Here is an 18891-nt window from a genome sequence, read left to right on the forward strand (position 1 = left end):
ATTGGAGAAATATAAACCCCAGTGCAGAAGTCAAACCCTAGCTCCTCATCCAGCCTTTGTGTGATTATATTATGTTGTTTTTCTAGTTCAGCGGAGTAAATAATAAAATCTCTGTGCCTAACCAAAAAACAAACAAACAAAAAAAGATAATCAATGTTGAAAGACTGAATTAACTCTGACTACTACAAAGATCTAACATAATTCCAAAAGACTCATGATGAAACATACTAATGGATTCAGATTACAGATTGAAACATATTTTAATCTTTCTTTTTTTTTTAATGTGTATGGCTAATGCAGAAATTTGTATGACTATACATATTCGTAATTGATGTTAGGGTTTTTGTCTTCTCAATGATTGGGGGAAAGAAGAACTTAGAACTGAAAATAGAATTTTTAAAAATCACTAAAAAGAGAATATTCTAGGGCCTCATCAATATTGATAATAACAGGGGCAACCAGATGGTGCACTAGCCCTGAAGTCAGGAGGATCTGACTTCAAATCTAACCTCAGTCACTTACTTCCTAGCTGAGAGACCCTAGGCAAGTCACTTAACCCTAATAGTGGGGGGGGGGGGGGAAGAGATAGATAGATAGATAGGTAACAGCTAGTACCGTGTTTCCCCGATAATAAGACCTATCCTGAAAATAAGACACCCACATACTCTTTAATATTCCGCTAAAATAAGCCCTCCCCCGAAAATAAGCCCTATCGAACTTACTATGAAAACGGTCATCATGGTGATCCCCTGCGCTATATGCTGCGTAGCGGTACCTTCAGTAAGCAGCGCCGCCCTCCCCTCCCGGGTGAAACGCACGTCGCGCTCCGAGCTGCATCCAATCAGAGCTGCAGCAGTGAGCGCGTCATCCTCTTCTTCCCTGGTGATTTGCTTGCTGGCGCTACTGAGAGCAGCGCCGCGGAGTAGAGCTGAGACAGAACCATCTAAAAACTCGGTAAGTTCAGTAAGCGATGGAGAATAAAATAAGCACTCAGGGGGCATGATGGAGGCTAAAAGGGGCATGATGGAGGCTAAAAGGGGCATGATGGAGGCTAAAATGGGCATGATGGAGGATAAAAGGGGCATGATGGAGGATAAAATAAGCCCTCCCCTGAAAATAAGCCCTCTGGTGTTTTTTAGTCCCAAAAAAATAATAAGACAGTGTCTTATTATCGGGGAAACACGGTATTTATGCAATCCTTTAAAGTTTGCAAAGAACTTTATGAACACTATCTAATTCTTATAACAACCTTGTAAACATGTATAACATACTTGTAAAGTAGGTACTATTATTTATTTATTTTTTTTTTTTTTTTTAACAAATGAGAAAGCCAAGTCAAACAGAGGTTAAATAATTTACCCAGAATCACAAATTTAGTGTTTAAAGCAGTTTTCAAATTCATATCTTTCTGGATGCAATTCCAGAATTTCCCCTACAATTCCCCCATTCCCAACACTTATTTTTCTCTAACTAAAACAAGCTAAAAAGATCTCTTTCTGTGATGAGATTTAGGTCAGCTTAAAAGACTGACTTAACAAAACAGAGAAGAAAGATCAATTGAAATATTAATTATTATAATTAAACATTTAATCAACTTTTTTTTCTATCTTATAAATAAATAAAATAAAGAATGACTTGAACCACTCAACTATCATAAAACAAAAAATACCCAAGGTCTTTTTTTTTTTCCATTCACTAAATTTTCTTGTAAGCAGAGGTATTCAAAAACCATTAAGTTGACTGACTTCCCAAAGTTCTCTAGAAAATATTTAATAAGTGGTTGATAATAGAACTACTTGATAGTCTTTTAACATACTGCACCTAACATGGGCACTTTCACACTTTATTTCAAAGAAACAATTTTCAAGTCATTAAGGTAAGGACATTTTAAAAGATCCCTAAGATATGTCATAAAACTATTAAAAGTTTCCAAAAGCAGATACTTGAATAACTATTTTAAATTCCTAGTTGTTCAAATACCAACAGAAACTGTAAGGATTTAGATGCAGCTATAAATGAACAGAATAGGAATAAGACTTGAAAATCTAGGATAAACAGGTATGAAACAGGGCATATAACATCAGATAGATTCAATAGTTTTAATTATCTCTTTTCTTTTCTTTAAACATAATCTACATAAGGATTAGGAGATGAAAGTGGTACAAGAGAAATCTAGGTAATATAAGAACAAGATCTCAATAAAAACCTATTTTTTGGAAAAATCTGGTCATCAGTTTAGTGGTAGACATTAAATATTAAGAGCACTTATTAAAGTTTATATAATTATTTTTGTATGTAAGTTGTATTGCATAGTGCTAAGTTGGGCTAGATGACTTAAGATGTCATAAAATTTTAAGATTTCATCTCCTATGCATTCTTCAAGAATTGTATTTGAACTTGTCTGTTTTTAAAAGTCTAAACTCATCAAAATTTGTTTAACAAAAAAAAAAAAAAAGTAATTTCTGCAAGGAAGACTTCAGATCCAAAATGTCAGCAAAAGACTGGGGGGTAGGGAAGGGGGGAGGAAAGTATATGGAAGAAAATAAATTTCTCAAAGTAAACAAAAGGTTTTATTTTTTTGTACAGACATGTCCATTTGTAATTATCATGGGATGCTACTTCTAATAATTACCTAACCAAGTTACTGATAAGGAACCAAGTTTGCTAGGAAAAGGCAAAGCTCCCTATGGTTTTCAGAGAGTGAGTATAGAGAGCTTCAAGGTAAGGAAAACTTCTACGAATGCAAATTGGCGTGTAATTCAAGAAAAAAAAAAAACTGAGACCAAGGAATATCACACATCATGCAATCTAATATTCTCATTTTACAGATTAGGAAAATGAAGCCCAAAAAGATTAAGTGCCTAAGGGACTTGTGCCCAAGATCACAGAGGTAGTAGAAGTATTGGGATTTGAATCTGATTCCAAAATCAACAGTGTTTCTTCTAAATAGTTTTCAATATACCCTAGATCACAGAAAGATTAAATTACTTCAAGGTCAATGTCCCCCAACTTTGGGTTATAATCAAACTCGATCCACATCCTGATTTCTCCCATCCCCCTAATGTCCTTTAAGAGTGATATATATATAAGGTGGTCTTAGATAAAATTTTTTTTATTCAGTTCTACAATTCACTGTATTTCTATAACTCTTCTCATGTTAAATTTTAATTTGCAATCAAAACATTTGACAAGATAGTTTCTGATTAAAACTATTAAAAACTTAAATGGTAGGGGCAGCTAGGTGGCACAGTGGATAGAGCACCAGCCTGGAATTCAGGAAGACAGGAGTTCAAATCTGGTCTCAGACATTTAACACTTCCTAGCTGTGTGACCCTGGGCAAGTCACTTAACCCCAGCCTTAAAAAAAAAAAAAAAAAAAAAAAAAAAAAAAAAAAACCTTAAATGGCAGAAAAACCTCAAGAAAGACAAATATTTTAAGACTGTTCCATCTGACTAAATGTTTGCCACCCACAGCCTGAAAATCCATCTAAAGTCTATGGTAACAAAGGAAAATTAAATGCAGTCTCTTTTCTTTTCAAAACATGAATATATAATCTCTAAGATTTTCCAAATGGATATTCTTTTCTCCCAGAATTAACCAGCTCCCCTGCACCCTAAAAATAAGACCCATCTAAACTTTCCAGATTACCAACTCACCATTTTTATTAATGCAAAAGCTGATGAAAAATTATAATTTTACTCTGAAATTAATGTTTTCATCCTATTATCTGTACTTTCTTTGCCTTATAAAAAAGAAATGCCCTACATCAATTCATGCCTTAATACTTCCAGGCATCCTTAAATTTCAGTCCTTTTGGTGTTAATAAAGTACTTTCTCCAAAAACAACATTATCTTTAGTCAACAGTAGCTTCTATCTAGGGCAAAGACATCAATCGCTCTTCTTTCACCCCACAAAAACTTTAATTTGTACCAAATATTAATAATATGAAAGCTTATTAACAGTTAGTCCTATATGTATTTTTTTAACTCCATGGACATAAAGTTCCAATATCAGTAAAGATCTTGTAACTTTTTTTCAAACTTAGATAAAAAATGAATAATCAAATGAAATAAAATTGTTAATAATAAGTGCTAATAAGCTGGTGAAGCAGTTTGATAATCAAAAAGATAAGAAAATTATAGAGCTTAACTTTCTATTACAACTCACTTAACTTCTGGGATTCTATTTCATCTTCTATAATGTTGTTAGATACAATAGTTAAGTCCCTTATAACTTTACTACTCTATGATAAGCCCTAAAAAGTTTTTATCTCATTCCTTCCTTTAAACAAATTTACATTTCTTCTTTTATTTTTTTTACTATTTCATAAATGTTTAAGAAGTATTCTTAAATGCCTTATACTTTCTTAAACTATAAGTACTAAAGTTCTCCTATTTGACTTGTAGTTTAAATTTTCAATAGGTATTGTCTATCACTATTAGAATGGGAGCTCCTTAAAGAGAGGAATTTATGGCCAAAGAATAACCATAGGACATTATGAAATGCAAAACAGATTATTTTTTTATGTTAAACTAAAAAGGTTTTGCACAAACAAAATCAATGCAGCCAAGATTAGAAGTTTAAAAAAAAATTTTTATAACCACAGTGTTTTTGATAAAGGCTTCATTTCTAAAATATATAGAGAACTGATTCAAATTTATAATACAAATCATTCCCCAATTGATAAGTGGTCAAAAGATACAATTTTCAAATGAAAAAATTAAAGCCAATCCTAGGCTTTTGAAAAAAATGCTCTGAATCACTTGATTAGAGAAATGCAAATTATGTACTACTTCACATCTAAGATGACAGGAAAAAATAATGATAAATGTGGGAGGGGATATGGAAAAAGTGGGACACTAATATTGTTAGTGAAATTGTGGAATGATCCAATCATTCTGGAGAACAATTTGGAACTAGGCCTAAAGGGCTATAAAACTGCACATACCATTTGTTCTATCAGTGTCTCTGCTGGGTCCATAACCTAAAGAGAGTATAAAAAAGGGGAAAGGTTCCAATTGTGCAAAAATATAGCAGCTTATTTTGTAGTGGCAAGAAATTGGAAACTAAGTGGATGCCCATCAGTTATGGAATGGATGAAGAATGTGATGGAATATTATTGTTCTATAAGAAATTTTAAGCAGGCTGATTTCAGAAAAGCCTGGAGAGACTTGTATGAACTGATGCTAAGTGAAATAAGCAAAACAAAGAGTATATGGAACACATTAACAAGATTATGTGATCATCAACTGTGATGGACCTGAATCTTCCCAATAATGCAGTAATTTAAGGAAGTTCCAATCAACCTGGAATGGAAAATGCCACCCGCATCCAAAAAAAGAACTATGGAGACTAAATGTGGATCAAAGCACTGTATTTTTCACCTTTTTTGTTTGCTTTTTCATTCTTGTGGTTTTTCCCTTTGGTACAATTCTTCTTGCATCATGACAAATATGGAAAAATGTTTAAAATAATTGCTTGCTGTTTAGGGTAAATGAGCAAAGAAGAAAAATTTGTAGGAACTATCTATCTTACTTTTCCATTTGTATTCTCTGAATAGCATAGTGCTTCTATCACGCAGTAAACGTTTTAAAAAATTTTAATTCCTTCATTCATTAGTAATCAAAGGCAACTAGGTGTCTCAATGACTAGAACACTGGGCCTGAAATTAGGAAGATTTGAATTCAAATTCAGTCTCAGATATTTACTAGCTATGTGACTCTGGCTGGGCAAGTCACTTAACCCTATTTGCCTCAATTTTCTTAATTGTAAAATAGAGATCATAATAACACCTACCTCCCAAGGCTAGTAAGAGAATAAAGTAATATTTGTAAAGCACTTAAATGGCATATTAATATTAATGATTGTATTAATAATTAATGATTGGCTCTTAAACATTTTTGACTTCCTACTTAAATATCTGATGTCTCTGTCTAAAACTCAAAAATAATTTAAAACAAATTAAAGTGTCAAAGAAAAATAATATTAACTCAAGAGAATTCAATTTGTCCAAATGTTTAAATCAAATTTAACCATTTTATACCACCATTTTTAAAAATTTAAATGTGTTAGAGATGCATAATTAAGTTGAATATATTTCCAATTTTTTAAGCCTCTCAGTCTTTTCTCAATTGCATGTAAAAAATTCAACATTCATTTTTTTAAAATTTTGAGTTCCAAAATCTCTCCCTCTCTCATCTTCCCCCTCCTTGAGAAGGCAAGCAATTTGTTATAGAGTGAAAGAAAACAGACAAAAAAAAAAAAAAAAGTAAAATTTAAAAAGTATGCTTTAATCTACATTTAGATTCTATCAGTTCTTTTTCTGGAGATGCATAGCATTTTTCATCATACATGCTTTGGAACTGTCTTAGATCACTATGTTGATCAGAATAGTAGTTGTTCACAATTAATCAATGTTATAATCTTGCTGTTACTGTGTACAATGTTTTTTTTTATTCAGAACATCAAAAAGGTTTCCCAACTTGACAAATCAGGTCTGGGGCAGCCATTCTGCAAAATGTGCATAAATCCACAAACTTTCACAATTAGGAGAACTAATTTATTTAATGTTTATAAAATTTAAGAAAGAAAGAAAGAAAAAAAAAAAAAAAGAAAAAAAAGGAAGACCTAGAATGAGAGCCACAACAACAACAACAACAACAACAACAACAACAACAACAACAACAACAACAACAACCACCACCACCACCAAAAATAATAATAATAATAATAATTAGAAATGGGGGGGAAAAAACGGAGGGCAGGGAAGAAATATAAATGGAAAACAAACAAACAAACAAGGAACTCCCACAATGACTAATTTAAATAATTATCCTGTACAATGTGAGATTCTTAATTCTTATACTACATTACCTATTGCTCTTTTGGAATTTGAGAGAGATCGAATGGAACAAAAATTGTATTCTACTTAAGATAACATAAATGTTTATAGAAATAAAGGTCCACATAATGATAATTTTTTTAAATGGGAATTTTTCTTTTAGCCTATTCCTATGATTTTATCAAAGTAGGAGAAACTTCACAATTTGGAAATTCTCCCCATAAACTATACTGGCAAATTATATAAAGTCTTAAAAGTAATTAAAAAGCCCTAGAAGTTCAATGACTTGCCCAAAATCACACAGCCACTACAGAGAAACTTAAATCCATGTCTTTCTCACTCTGAAGTCAGCTCACTATCTATCTACTCTGCTGAAAGAACAATATCAAAAGAATTTGAAGAACAAATTAAAAGTACCCAAGATTCTTTTAAAGAAATTTCTTTTTTTAAAAACTTAATAGCATTTCATTTTTTCACAGTTACATGTAAAGATAGTTTTCAACATTCATTTTTGTAAGATTGTGAGTTCCAAATTTTTCTTTCTCCCTCCCTCTTTTTCCTCCCCCTTCCCAATATGAAATAAATTACATATGTACAAACATGTTAAACTTATTTCCATTTTAGTCATGTTGTGAAAGAAGAATCAGAAAAAAGGGGAAAATGTCTTCTCATCTTTATAATTCAATTTGTATCTACTGCACTTCTTAATGTTTACTTGATTTTTAAAATCACATACATAGAATACTTAGGTTCTTGGGAAGAAATAAAAATGTTTAAGATAAGGTCTCTGACTTGCAGAAATTAAAATTTAGTCAAGGTGACAAGGTATCCACACATGAAAAGTTAAATAATGCTAAGAGAACAAATAAGAGCTAAGTGACAGTCATTAAAGGTTACAAAAATTTAAAGAAATGATAAATTAATGTGAACAGTAATGATCAAGGAATATTTTAGGGGAAAGGGCTGAATTTAAGGAGGACTCTTAATCCTACATGTCCTATAAACATGTAGGATTCTGATGGAGAAAGAGACACATTTTTGTCAAAAGAAACACTGAACAAAAGCAAAAGAGCTTAACATAAGTAAAGAATGTCTAGAGGACAATGAGTCCAGACTAGTCTAGCTGGACTTGGAAGCTTTAGGGAAGAACATTGGGAAATAACACTAAACAAATATGTTGAAATCAAAGATCTTTCTGGCAAAGACATAGTGATCATCCTATATACAAGATGATATATTTTTATCATGGGAAAATGAACAGAAATCGTTTTTTTCAGAAGATCAGTCTAAAAAAGAAGCATGTATGATGGTTTGGAGGAAAGAGATACTAGAGTCAGAAAAATGTACTGCCTAAAGGAAAATTAACCTATAAATTATACTGCAATAGTTTTGAAAAATATGTGATTCACAAGTTCTAGTTATTTTAATCTTCATTACACAGTTTTAGGAAAAACCAAGAATGCAACCATATGCCTTAAACTATACTGATAAGCAAGCAGCTTTTACATATCAGGTTAAGTTAGTAAGACAAAAAATTCAAATCTGGATATTTTAAAATACCATTATTCTTTTTTTATTAAAGCTTTTTATGTTTTGAAAACAAATGCATGGGTACTTTTTCAACACTGACCCTTGCAAAACCTTGTGTTCCAATTTTTCCCCTTCTTCCCCTCACCCCCTCCTCTAGATGGCAAGTAATCCAATATATGTTAAACATGGTAAAAAAAAAAAATGTTAAATCCAATATATGCATACATATTTATACAATTATCTTGCTGCACAAGAAAAATCATATCACAAAGGAAAAAAATGAGGAAGAAAATAAAATGTAAACAACAAAAAAAAGGGTGAGAATGCTATTAGAATGATCCACACTCACTTTCTACAATCCTCTCTGTGGATATAGATGGCTTTCTTCATCACAAGATCATTGCAACTGGCCTCAATCATGCCACATCTCTCAGAATTGATCATTGTATAATTTTGTTGTTGCTGTGTATAATTATCTCTCCTGTTCCTGCTCATTTCACTTAACAGCAGTTCATTTAACTCTCTCTAGGTCTCTCTAAAATCATCCTCCTGATTGATCATTTCTTACTGAACAATAATATTGCATAACATTCATATACCATATTATTCAGTCATTCTCCAACTGATGGGCATCCACTCAGTTTCCAAAAACACCATATTGCTTTAGTCTACTCCAAATGCCACCACACATTCAAACATTTACAAAATTCATTCATAATATTTAATGTAACAGCCTCTAAAGCCCAGCATTCAGGTGACTTCTTTGAATTAGTGTAGTAACTAAACAAAGAGTAAAGACATACCCCTAGCTTGACTACAGAGTAACTTGGGTTCAAATTCTAATTATGACACATACTAGTTAAGCGATCCTAGGCAGGACCCTGAACCTTTCAGAGCCCCAAGGAACACTCTAAAACTATAAATCATAAAGCAATTATGGATCTACATTAGAAGGTTCTCTACCCCAATGAAATCACAGATTCAATCAAAAGCAAAACAAAACTTCTAAAAGCAGTAGTTCTTAATTAAGAGTTCTGTGAATTTTATGTGTCTGTATAACATATACATGCATACATAAAACTACAATTAGTTTCCTTTTTGATCCTATGTTTCTTTTGTGTTTTTAAAAATATTATTCTAAGAAGGACCTCATAGGCTTCACCAGACTGGCAAAAGAGATCCAGGTTAAAAACTCCTGTTCTGCACTGGGAAGTGAATGTAAATTGTTAGCACTACCGTCTGCCCAGGTTACTTGTACCTTCGGAATCTAATGCTTATTGTGCAACAAGAAAATGGTATTTACACACATGTATTGTATCTAGGTTATATTGTAACACATGTAAAATGTATGGGATTGCCTGTCATCGGGGGGAGGGAGTGGAGGGGGGGGGATAATTTGGAAAATTAATACAAGGGATAATATTATAAAAAAAAAAAAAAAAAAAACTCCTGTTCTGAAGCATTAAATGCACTTCTACATCTATGTTAAATGTTTGAGCCAGATACTCCGAAACAAGATTAATAATCAGTCAAAAGAGTCTGCATTATATACACAAGGAAAACCAAGTAAATGGAGAATTCTTATTATCCTCACTGACTGTACAGCTGAATATGTATATGGGGGTAGATACTGCAGATCATCAATGAACGGGATCCAGAACTGAATAGAAGAGGAAGCCAAATTACCTTTGGAAAATTTCACAATGTTTTTAATGATCCAAAGCTTCTCTCTAAAACAAAGGCTCATTTTTCTAAAGATTCTTCAGTAATGCTGTATAGCTTCAAGTCATGGAATAAGTCTTCAAATAATTAAAGTTGAAAATCACCCAGAAGACGAAAGAGACATATGGCAGTAATGAATACATTGTAATTTATTACTAACAAAGAAATATGCAGGAGAAAACATGATCACAGACATGTATGACTAATAAAGTTGGGTCAAATACACAATAAGATGGGTTGTCTCAGAATCCATACAACATAAAGAGATCTCAAGTAAGGACAGCAGACATTGAGTGGACCCCCTGTGGAGGCCTAGATAAGAGTACAACAAGATGTGAATAGGTAGTTATTTGTATTACTGATGTACCTATATCAATGGACCTTGATCTACTTTAATAAGGTAGTTAAGAGACAAAAGAAGAGAAAGAGGAAAAATGTATCGCATAGAACACTTCAGGGGACAGCAGGTTTGTTTGAGAGCCCTTGGATAAGACTCTTTCAGAAACAGAAGGTAGAAGGCACCAAGGAATAACTTGGAACTTTCTATAAAGCAGATAGTAGTAAATTATCTTCAACAATATTCAATGGCATTACTATATAGTTATAAAATCAGAATGGTGGCAAAACCTAGAGCATTAGATTGGTAAACTGAAGAGAAAACAGAGAAAGGCCAAACCCAAATCCCAAAGTTCACCTGAAAGTCTCCTCTCAGGTACCATTTTTTCTGGAAGGAAAAGAAGAAAATTTAAAATGAATGTAAATATAACTTTTAGGAGAAAATATGGAGCAATAATCATAAGACTACCATTGATACATGACCTGCCCTCTCCAATTTTTTGAATACTCACAAATTCATTTATGTTTGTTCTTTATACTAGATTCTCTAAAAAAGGACTTTTCTGTACATTTTTCACCTCCACAAAAACATTCAAGACCAAATATATTAAAAATCATTCTATGAGTTGTTTTGATTTGCATTTCTCTAATTAATAGATTGTGCTATTAATAGATAATAATTAATAGATATACAGCATTTTTGTATGACTATGAATGCCTTTGATTTCTCTTGCTGTTTATATCCTTTGATATCAATAGGGGAATGGTTTTTTTTTTTTTTATAAATTGGAACTCAGTTATATACTTAATATGTATTTGAGAAATAAGGTCTTTATCAAATAAATTTGTTGCAAATTTTTTGATTATAAAAAAAAATCATTCTATGACAAGAAAATATCAGAGTGATGCTTATGATGCTTTATTTTCAATAATAGTATTAGTCTAATCCATAAGTTAAAGAAAAAAGGAAAGGAAGACCACCAATATTTTACTTCCATTATTCAGAAATAGAAATAATAAAATTTGGAGTCAATTTGCTAATTTCTCGTTCTGGAAAAATCCATATTCATAACTTTGGTCCCACAGTATTCTGTGATAATGAGATTTGACATACTATTCACAGAAAAGTAATCATCTTTTTTAACCTAACATAGAATCAATCTAAATAATATGTATGCTTTTGAATCCTGATTGCCTACAGAGATATATTACAATTGTAGTAAACACAAATTTCCCAGAGGAGTCCATTAAAAATATGACATTAAAAGTAAAATACTTCAATAAGAAAAATGGAACTTCGAGAACCTCAATTTTTTGTGACTAATATTTTATACTACAGAATTCATTTGTTCTTAATAACTTTTCAAATTTGGTTTTAACTCATCTGTAAGTATTGATATCGAGGGCAATAAACCAATCTCATCTAAATTTCTTCTTCCTCCTTCATGATGCTAGCCTAATCACATATTTCTCACAATGTAAATTATGAAATGTTAAGTTGTAAGGCCAATGTTTCTCAATTTTAGAAATGATGATGGGGAGCAAAGTATAAACAGACTGGAAAGGTACGAGGGTGATAGGTCAAGAAGGGCTTTGAATACCAAAGAGAATCATTATGTATTTGCTCCTGGATGCAATAGGAAGCCATTGGAGTTTACTGAATAGAGGGTGATATGATCAGAGCTAGACTTAATGGAGTGTACTACATTCAGCTACAGCTGAATGGAGGATGGAATGGAATGGGGAGAGACTTGGGGTAGGCAGATCCATGAGCAGGCTATTATAATAATAATCAACTATGAGTTGATGAGGATGACCACTAGAGTAGGGACAGTTTCACAGGGAAGAAGGGGGCATATTTCAGAGATGTTGCAAAGATGAAATCAATAGTCCTTGGATATGAGGAGTGAGAGAGAATGAGGAGTCCAGGAAGGCTCCTAAGTTGTGAGCCTGAGGAAGGGATGGAAGGACGATGTGACCCTACAGTAAGTGCTAAGTTAAAAGATGGGGGAGCATTTGAAGGGAAAGACAGTGAGTTCAAGATGTTGAGTTCGAGATGTCTGCTGGTCGTCTTGTCTGATGTATCTGACAGGCAGTTAGTTGGAGACTGGACATCAGCAAAGAGTAGGGGAAGGAGAGGTGGATTTGAGAATCATCAGCCTAGAGATGATGACTCTAAATCTGTGGGAGCTGATGAGATCACCCCAGTGAAGTAGCTTAGAAAGAGAAGAGAAAAGGGCTAAGGTAAACCCCTAAGAGGCATCATGGTTAGAGAGTGATGTGCAAGAGACAAAGCAAAAAAGACCAAGGGGGGATGAAAAAGGTAGGAGGAGGAGCAGCAGAGAGTGGTATTTGGAAAAGGGAGTTCTGGGAAAGGAACAATCAGCAGTGTCAAAGACTGCAGAGAAGTGAAGGAAAATGAGGACTGAGAAAAAGCCACTGGATTAGGCAGTTCAGAGACCTTCAGCAACTTTGGAGAAAACAATTTCTGGGGAAGGTTGATAGATTATATAAGGTAAAGAAGAGAGTAAAAAGAGAGAAAGAAGAGGCACCTAGGATAGATGGCCTTTTTGAGGAATTTAGCTACAAAGCTACTAGTTTGGAAGGTATCGCAGGAAATACAAGATAATAATTACTGGGGATGCAAGGATCAAGTGAGGGTTTTTTCAACATGGTCATTTTTATAGGGAGACAGAGAGAAACTGAAAATAAATGAAAAAGTAGGAATGACAGAGGAAGCAATCTGCTGGAGGAGATAGGATGGAATGGGATCACTGGAACAAGGAGAGAAGGTATTAGCCTTGTTAAAAGGTAGGCCACTTCAATGTGGGAGACAGAGGTGAAAGAGAAATGGAGAAGGCATTTGAGAGATGAGGAAGAAGGGAGGAGTTCAAAGTAAAGGTCCCCTTTTTTCCTGTTAAATATGAAGAAACATTTTCAGAAAAAAAATTAAGGAAAAGGGAAGCCAAGGGAGGTTTGAGGACAAATGGATGAAAAGACATGGAATGCTGCTTGTGGAGAGTGGGATAGTGAGTTGATAAGAGAGGTATAATATATTAGGATCTTCTAATAGCAGGGAAGGCCTAGTTGAGGTTAAAGTACAATAAAAATTTTGTTAAAAGGACAAATTATCCTTTGAATATTTGTCCTTTCTCTTCTTCTTCTTCTTCTTCTTCTTTTTTTTTTTTTTTTTTTTTTTTTTTTTTTGCTGAGGCAATTAGGGTTAAGTGACTTACCCAGGGTCACACAGGTTAGGAAACATTAAATGTGTGAGACTGGATTTGAACTTAGGTCCTCCTGACTTCAGGGCCGGCCTCTTCTCATTTTTTAAAGTAGAAAGTGATTTCTAAAGTACAATGCAAAATTTTTAAAGTTAAATATTTAAAATACTGATCTCATTGTACTATGATCTTATTTCTGAATTTTTAATTGGCATAAACTTGAAAGTGTCCAATCAAAAAATTAATAACCACTTATTACACCTGATCAATAATCTGATTCCCTTCATTTTTTTACTGCTGAAATTCACTTTTGCAAAGAACAAAATGGAAGTTATCTTAGGCTAGGCAACCAAACCTACTGACCTCCTAATTACCAAATCAGTCTTTTTTTATTTCTGACCATTCTGTAGTATGGTCTTTACTCTTGACTATTTGAAACTCTCCTTCCTCTCAAGTTTGTGACATTACCATCTCTCTTGGCTCCCCATCTATCTGTATGACTACTCTGAACTGGTGGTCTATACTGGCTCATCTTCCTCCTTTCCATCCCCATGATTACATGTGCACCTCAAAGCTTACACTTCAATCCTACTCTGTCTCTAAACTTTGTCCTCTAGCAATCTCAAATGGTTTGATTGTTTCAATTATCATTTATTCACAAATTATTATAATAGTTATTAGCATTTGCCATAACCCTTACTATGTGCTGTACTAAGCATTTTACAATTATTAGCTCATTTGATGCTCACAACTCTGGAAGGTCGAAGTTACTATTATTATCCCCATTTTACAGATAAGGAACTGAAGCAGGAATTAAGTTACTTGCCCAAGGTCACATAAGTAGTAAGCCTCTGAAACAGAATTTGAACTCAGATCTTCTGGGCTGCAGGTCCACAGCTCTATCCACTAAGTCTCCTAGCTGCCTAAAATGTATATATGACTCCCTATATAGTCCTAATGTCTCCTAGGATCCAATCTCCTGATCTCCAATTACCCATCCTAACTGCACCTTAAATTCAACATATCAAAAACTCAAGTCATTATTTACCCTTTACACTTCCCACCAAAAAACTGAATGCTATTGAAGGCATTCTAAACTCTTAGTGCCAAAAACTTGAAATCTCTAAATTATTTGAAACTATTTTCCTTTGCTCTCCCATCAATCACCTGATAAGTCTAGTCAATTCTACCTCTATAATCTCATCTATCTACTCCCTCTTCTACACTTATCCTGCCATCACCCTAATTCACAAGTTCACATGAATCTTGCTAATTGTTATTCCTGACTGGAGTCTCCACTCCCTTCCAATACAATAACTAAAAATAATATTCATGATTACACATGTCACCATGCCATCACCACCTCAAAAACTTCCATTGGCTCCCTATTACCTATGTCCAGGATAAACTATAAATTCTTCTGTCATTTAAAGTTTTCTACAACTAAAATCTAACCTACCTTCTTTCAGGTTTCTAAGAATTTGAATTCTAGAGAAATTAAGAGTATAATTGGTCTGTAATCCTGCCTAATACTTCCATGGAGATCCATCCTCTGTGACTAGAAACAATCTTGCTTGAAGCATCTACTGAAATTCTCTTCAATTCCAGATTCCAATATTATCTTTTCCTGATTCCTCCAAAATTGATCTCTTCTTCCTTAAATATTCTTATACTATAGTGATCAGATCTTTCCTTGGCTTTTTCAACAATCCATCTTGTATCATATTTATTTGTGCACAAGTTAGATCCTCCCCCTCAACCTTAATCTATCAGGAAAAGACTTTAAATATTTTTATATTTGGAAAACAGTTGTAACTTGCACATAGTAAGACCTTAATACCAATGAAACAATGATTTAGATGGTAAACCATCACCAATCCCAACCTGCCAATTCTTTGGTCACTAGGGAAACTAAGCAAAGAGTGTGGAAGGATCAGTATAAAACCATTCTCTTGAGAAGAAATCAAAGCCCGTGTTTTGTTATAAGAGTTCCTGATTTCATAACTACAAGAACAAATTTTTGACAAATATGCCAACAAGTTATCATTTATTTCAAAGGGCAAAAATCTGATGTAGCTATAAATTACTTGAAATCTTTGTTAAGTTTTTATAGCCTTTTGTTTGTATGAAGTTTGATCACAAATTTAGGAACTATTTCTGGAGTCCCAGTATCAAGAAAATAATGTTTTGTCTTTTTTCAATGTCTTTAGTCAAAGTACAAATTTTACATTAAAAAAAAAATTAAAAGTTTAAATTATTCTAGGGACTCTTAATAGAGTGTAATTTGCAAGCATGATTTAAAAAGAAAAAAAAATCATTCATTTCCTTCCTCTTCCCACCCTTTATTTCACTTTATAATAAATTCCTGGCCAGAAAGACATTTTTTCTCTTTTTGTCAATCTCTCAATCCATCCATTTACTCCATGGAGTCTCAGAAAATGTTGATAATTTCCATATTTTCTACAGCATATTATCAACTCCTTCAAAGTGGGTACTGATAGTTCTATCTGAGGACATCCCTATAATCTACCAGATTTCATTCCACCACCAGCTGAATTATCTTCCATCCCACAACTCTTACCTATTAAAAAAAAAAAAAAAGACTGCACAATAGTGTTTCCAAGAAATGTTTCTGATTCTGCTAAGACTTCTTTTCTTCCTACTACCACTGATCACAAGAAAAATCTTTTGACTTAAATCTAATTTAGTCGTGTAGAAATATTCCTTACAAAGCATTGTGAAAAATCATTACATATGCTAACTAGTTAAGCCTCATATAGTCCATATCTTTATAATTACATATATCATCCAAAAATTTGTGAACCTACAAAATTTTATCCTGAACTTATCTTTCTTAGTTTTATATTGCACCTGAAGGATAAGGGCAAATGTGAACAAAGGGAAAGGAAAAACACAGTGAGGAAACATTTTCACAGATTTCCTACTACCACATTTATCCCTAGAGAATAGAAAAAAAAAAAATGGAAGACCTGTAATTGAAAATTAACAAACTATACGGAAAGTGAAGGGTATTCAATTCAGTTCAGGAATTCTATATTTACTAAATCATTCCAAATAATCCATTCCTTAGGGGGAGAAAGGGCTTTTTAAAAGGTATCAGTATTTCAATGTAAGAGTAGCCAGATTCCCTGTCTTCCAGTTGAAAAACTGAAATGAAGCCATGAGGTGTCTTCCTTTCATAATAATTTGTGTCAAGTATGTACAGTATTCCTTCCCAAAGGGAAAAAAATTATCATTTAATTTAATTGAAGAAAAAAAGAGGATACTTTATAGTACAGATTCCCCTTTTCCCTTGAGAAAAGAAAAAAAATTGACAACTTTCATCAAGAAACAAGTGTTTTCCCATCGTTTCCTAGCTAGCCCTCAATAAAATTTCAAAAATAAATAAATAAAGACCTTTAGAAAATTCTCAAGCACAGTGAATGGTGTTAGGCACCGCACTGAGCAGCCACATCCATCTCCCCACCTCCAAACTATCTGAAACGCAGGGAGAGGGGAGGAGAGGACGAGGGGACGGGGCATCAAAAGCAAAAATAAAAATTATAAATAAACCAACAACCAAATAAAGAGATGGGGGGGAGAGAATGTTTAAAATGCCACTCGGCCTCCCCCACGATCCCAGACGCGGTGACATGCCTCAAGTGCGGGGGCCGGTGTGGGGGAGGAGAAAGAGGAGGCAGGGACACGACACACGCGCGGGGGGAGAAGCGATTCGCAGCTTTTTAAGTGTTCCCAGCTTCAGCCCTCTAACCTCCCCCCCATTAACAGAGCCTCCCCACCCCCCACCCAGGGAAAAGCGCCAAGAGGCAAAGCCCCACAGACATCATCACAGTCCCCCCCACCCCCGTCCCAAAGCCAGCGGCCGGGGGAGGGGCGAGGGGGGAAAAAGAGGAGGGGAGAGGGGAAAGGGGAAAAGGGGGAGGGGCGGGACCCGAAGGGCCACGGAGCCCGCTCGGGTCAGGCAGCTCAGTCCCCGGCAGCACTGCGGCGGCCGCCCGGAGGCAGCGAGGCTTCCCTGCCCCGCGCACCGCTCCCCACCCCGCAAGCCCCACGGCCTTCCCCCAGCCCCGCGGCCCGGGGGATGCCGGGCACCTGGATGTAGTTGTTCTCGCAGTAGTCGGCCACTCGCTCCAGGTTAGTGTAACTATCAAACAGGGCCCGGCGGCCCCCCGGGATTTCCTCCTCCAGCAGCATCTGCAGCTCCGCCATCTTCACATCCTCCTCCTCCTCCTCCTCCTCCTCCTCACACAGAACTGCGGCGGCGGCGGCAGCACCAGGGAAACCCAAGACTGGGAGAAGAGGAGAGCAGCGCCGGCGGCGGCGGCAACTCGCGAAGAGCGAGAAACACCCTCTGCTGCGCGCGAGGTGGGGAGGAGGGAGGAGGAGGAGGAGGGGCCGGGGGCGGGGCGCGCGCGCGTCCTCGAGGCCGGTCACGGGGGCGCGCGGGCGGAGGCACGCGCTCTAGCGCCCTCACTCTTGGCTCCCGACCCTAAGGCCTGAAAGCCTCCCAGCCTCCGCCCCCTTTCCTCCACTTCCGGCGTCTCCTAGCAACGGGAGGAGGCGGGAGCCTGGGATGCGCACCCGTCTTTGGGTCGTTTGGTTAACCCTTGGTGGGTGCAGAAGCTTGGGACTCCGGGGAGGAAGCTCTCCCCGTGCTCTTGGGGGGTCGCCCTCGCCAGGAAGTCACGGGGAGTCTCTAAGCATCTCCTCACCATTCCATCCCAGTCAGCCTCAGAAAGCAGACCTCAGGCTTTACCCCCCACCCCACCCCATACCTCCTCCTCGAAATCTCGGACTCCCCTTAGCCACCTGTGCTTTCCCCGCTTCAGAGGCCAAAGAGCCGCAAGAACTCATGCCACCCGTTTTATCGGAAAGGAGACTGAGGCCCACCCAGGGAAAGTGACTTGCCCGGAGCAGTCGTATACCCAGGGGCAGGATTAAACTCTCAAATCAGCCAAACTGAATTGCTTTTCCTTATAGATTTTCTACGAAAATCTCCATCCCTTTGGTACCAAATGGGCTGGGAAATGGGGGAAATCCCCAAAATGCGTTCTTCAGCCTTAACCCCCTGGGGACGGGCTGAAGTGAAGGCGGCAGCCTTAGGCTGGGATACCTGGCATCCCAAAGCACCCTCGGGAGGAACGGCAGCTAACGTTTCTATGTAGTACTTCCCCTGTGCCCGAGCCGTGCTGCGAGCTTTACTCATTGTGTCCTTAAA

The 18891-nt window shown here is 35.9% G+C and overlaps 1 protein-coding gene across 29 annotated transcripts in view; it reads right to left on the reverse strand.

The window, feature by feature from the left end:
* ABI2 (abl interactor 2) overlaps positions 1-18166 on the reverse strand; it is a 112135-nt gene extending 93969 nt beyond the window's left edge. For 23 of the 29 annotated variants that reach the window (XM_074298996.1, XM_074298993.1, XM_074298988.1 and 20 more), the window contains exon 1: positions 17766-18165. In XM_074298996.1, the coding sequence (XP_074155097.1) occupies positions 17766-17882 (117 nt within the window). In that variant the 5' untranslated portion in view covers positions 17883-18165. Of the gene's footprint in view, positions 1-17765 lie in introns of all 29 variants that reach the window. The other 6 variants (XM_074298999.1, XM_074298994.1, XM_074298998.1 and 3 more) reach the window with 2 other exon arrangements.
* Positions 18167-18891: the final 725 nt, after the last annotated feature.

The sequence above is a fragment of the Sminthopsis crassicaudata genome, chromosome 3, assembly GCF_048593235.1.
Source record: "Sminthopsis crassicaudata isolate SCR6 chromosome 3, ASM4859323v1, whole genome shotgun sequence".
Taxonomy (NCBI): Eukaryota; Metazoa; Chordata; class Mammalia; order Dasyuromorphia; family Dasyuridae; genus Sminthopsis; species Sminthopsis crassicaudata.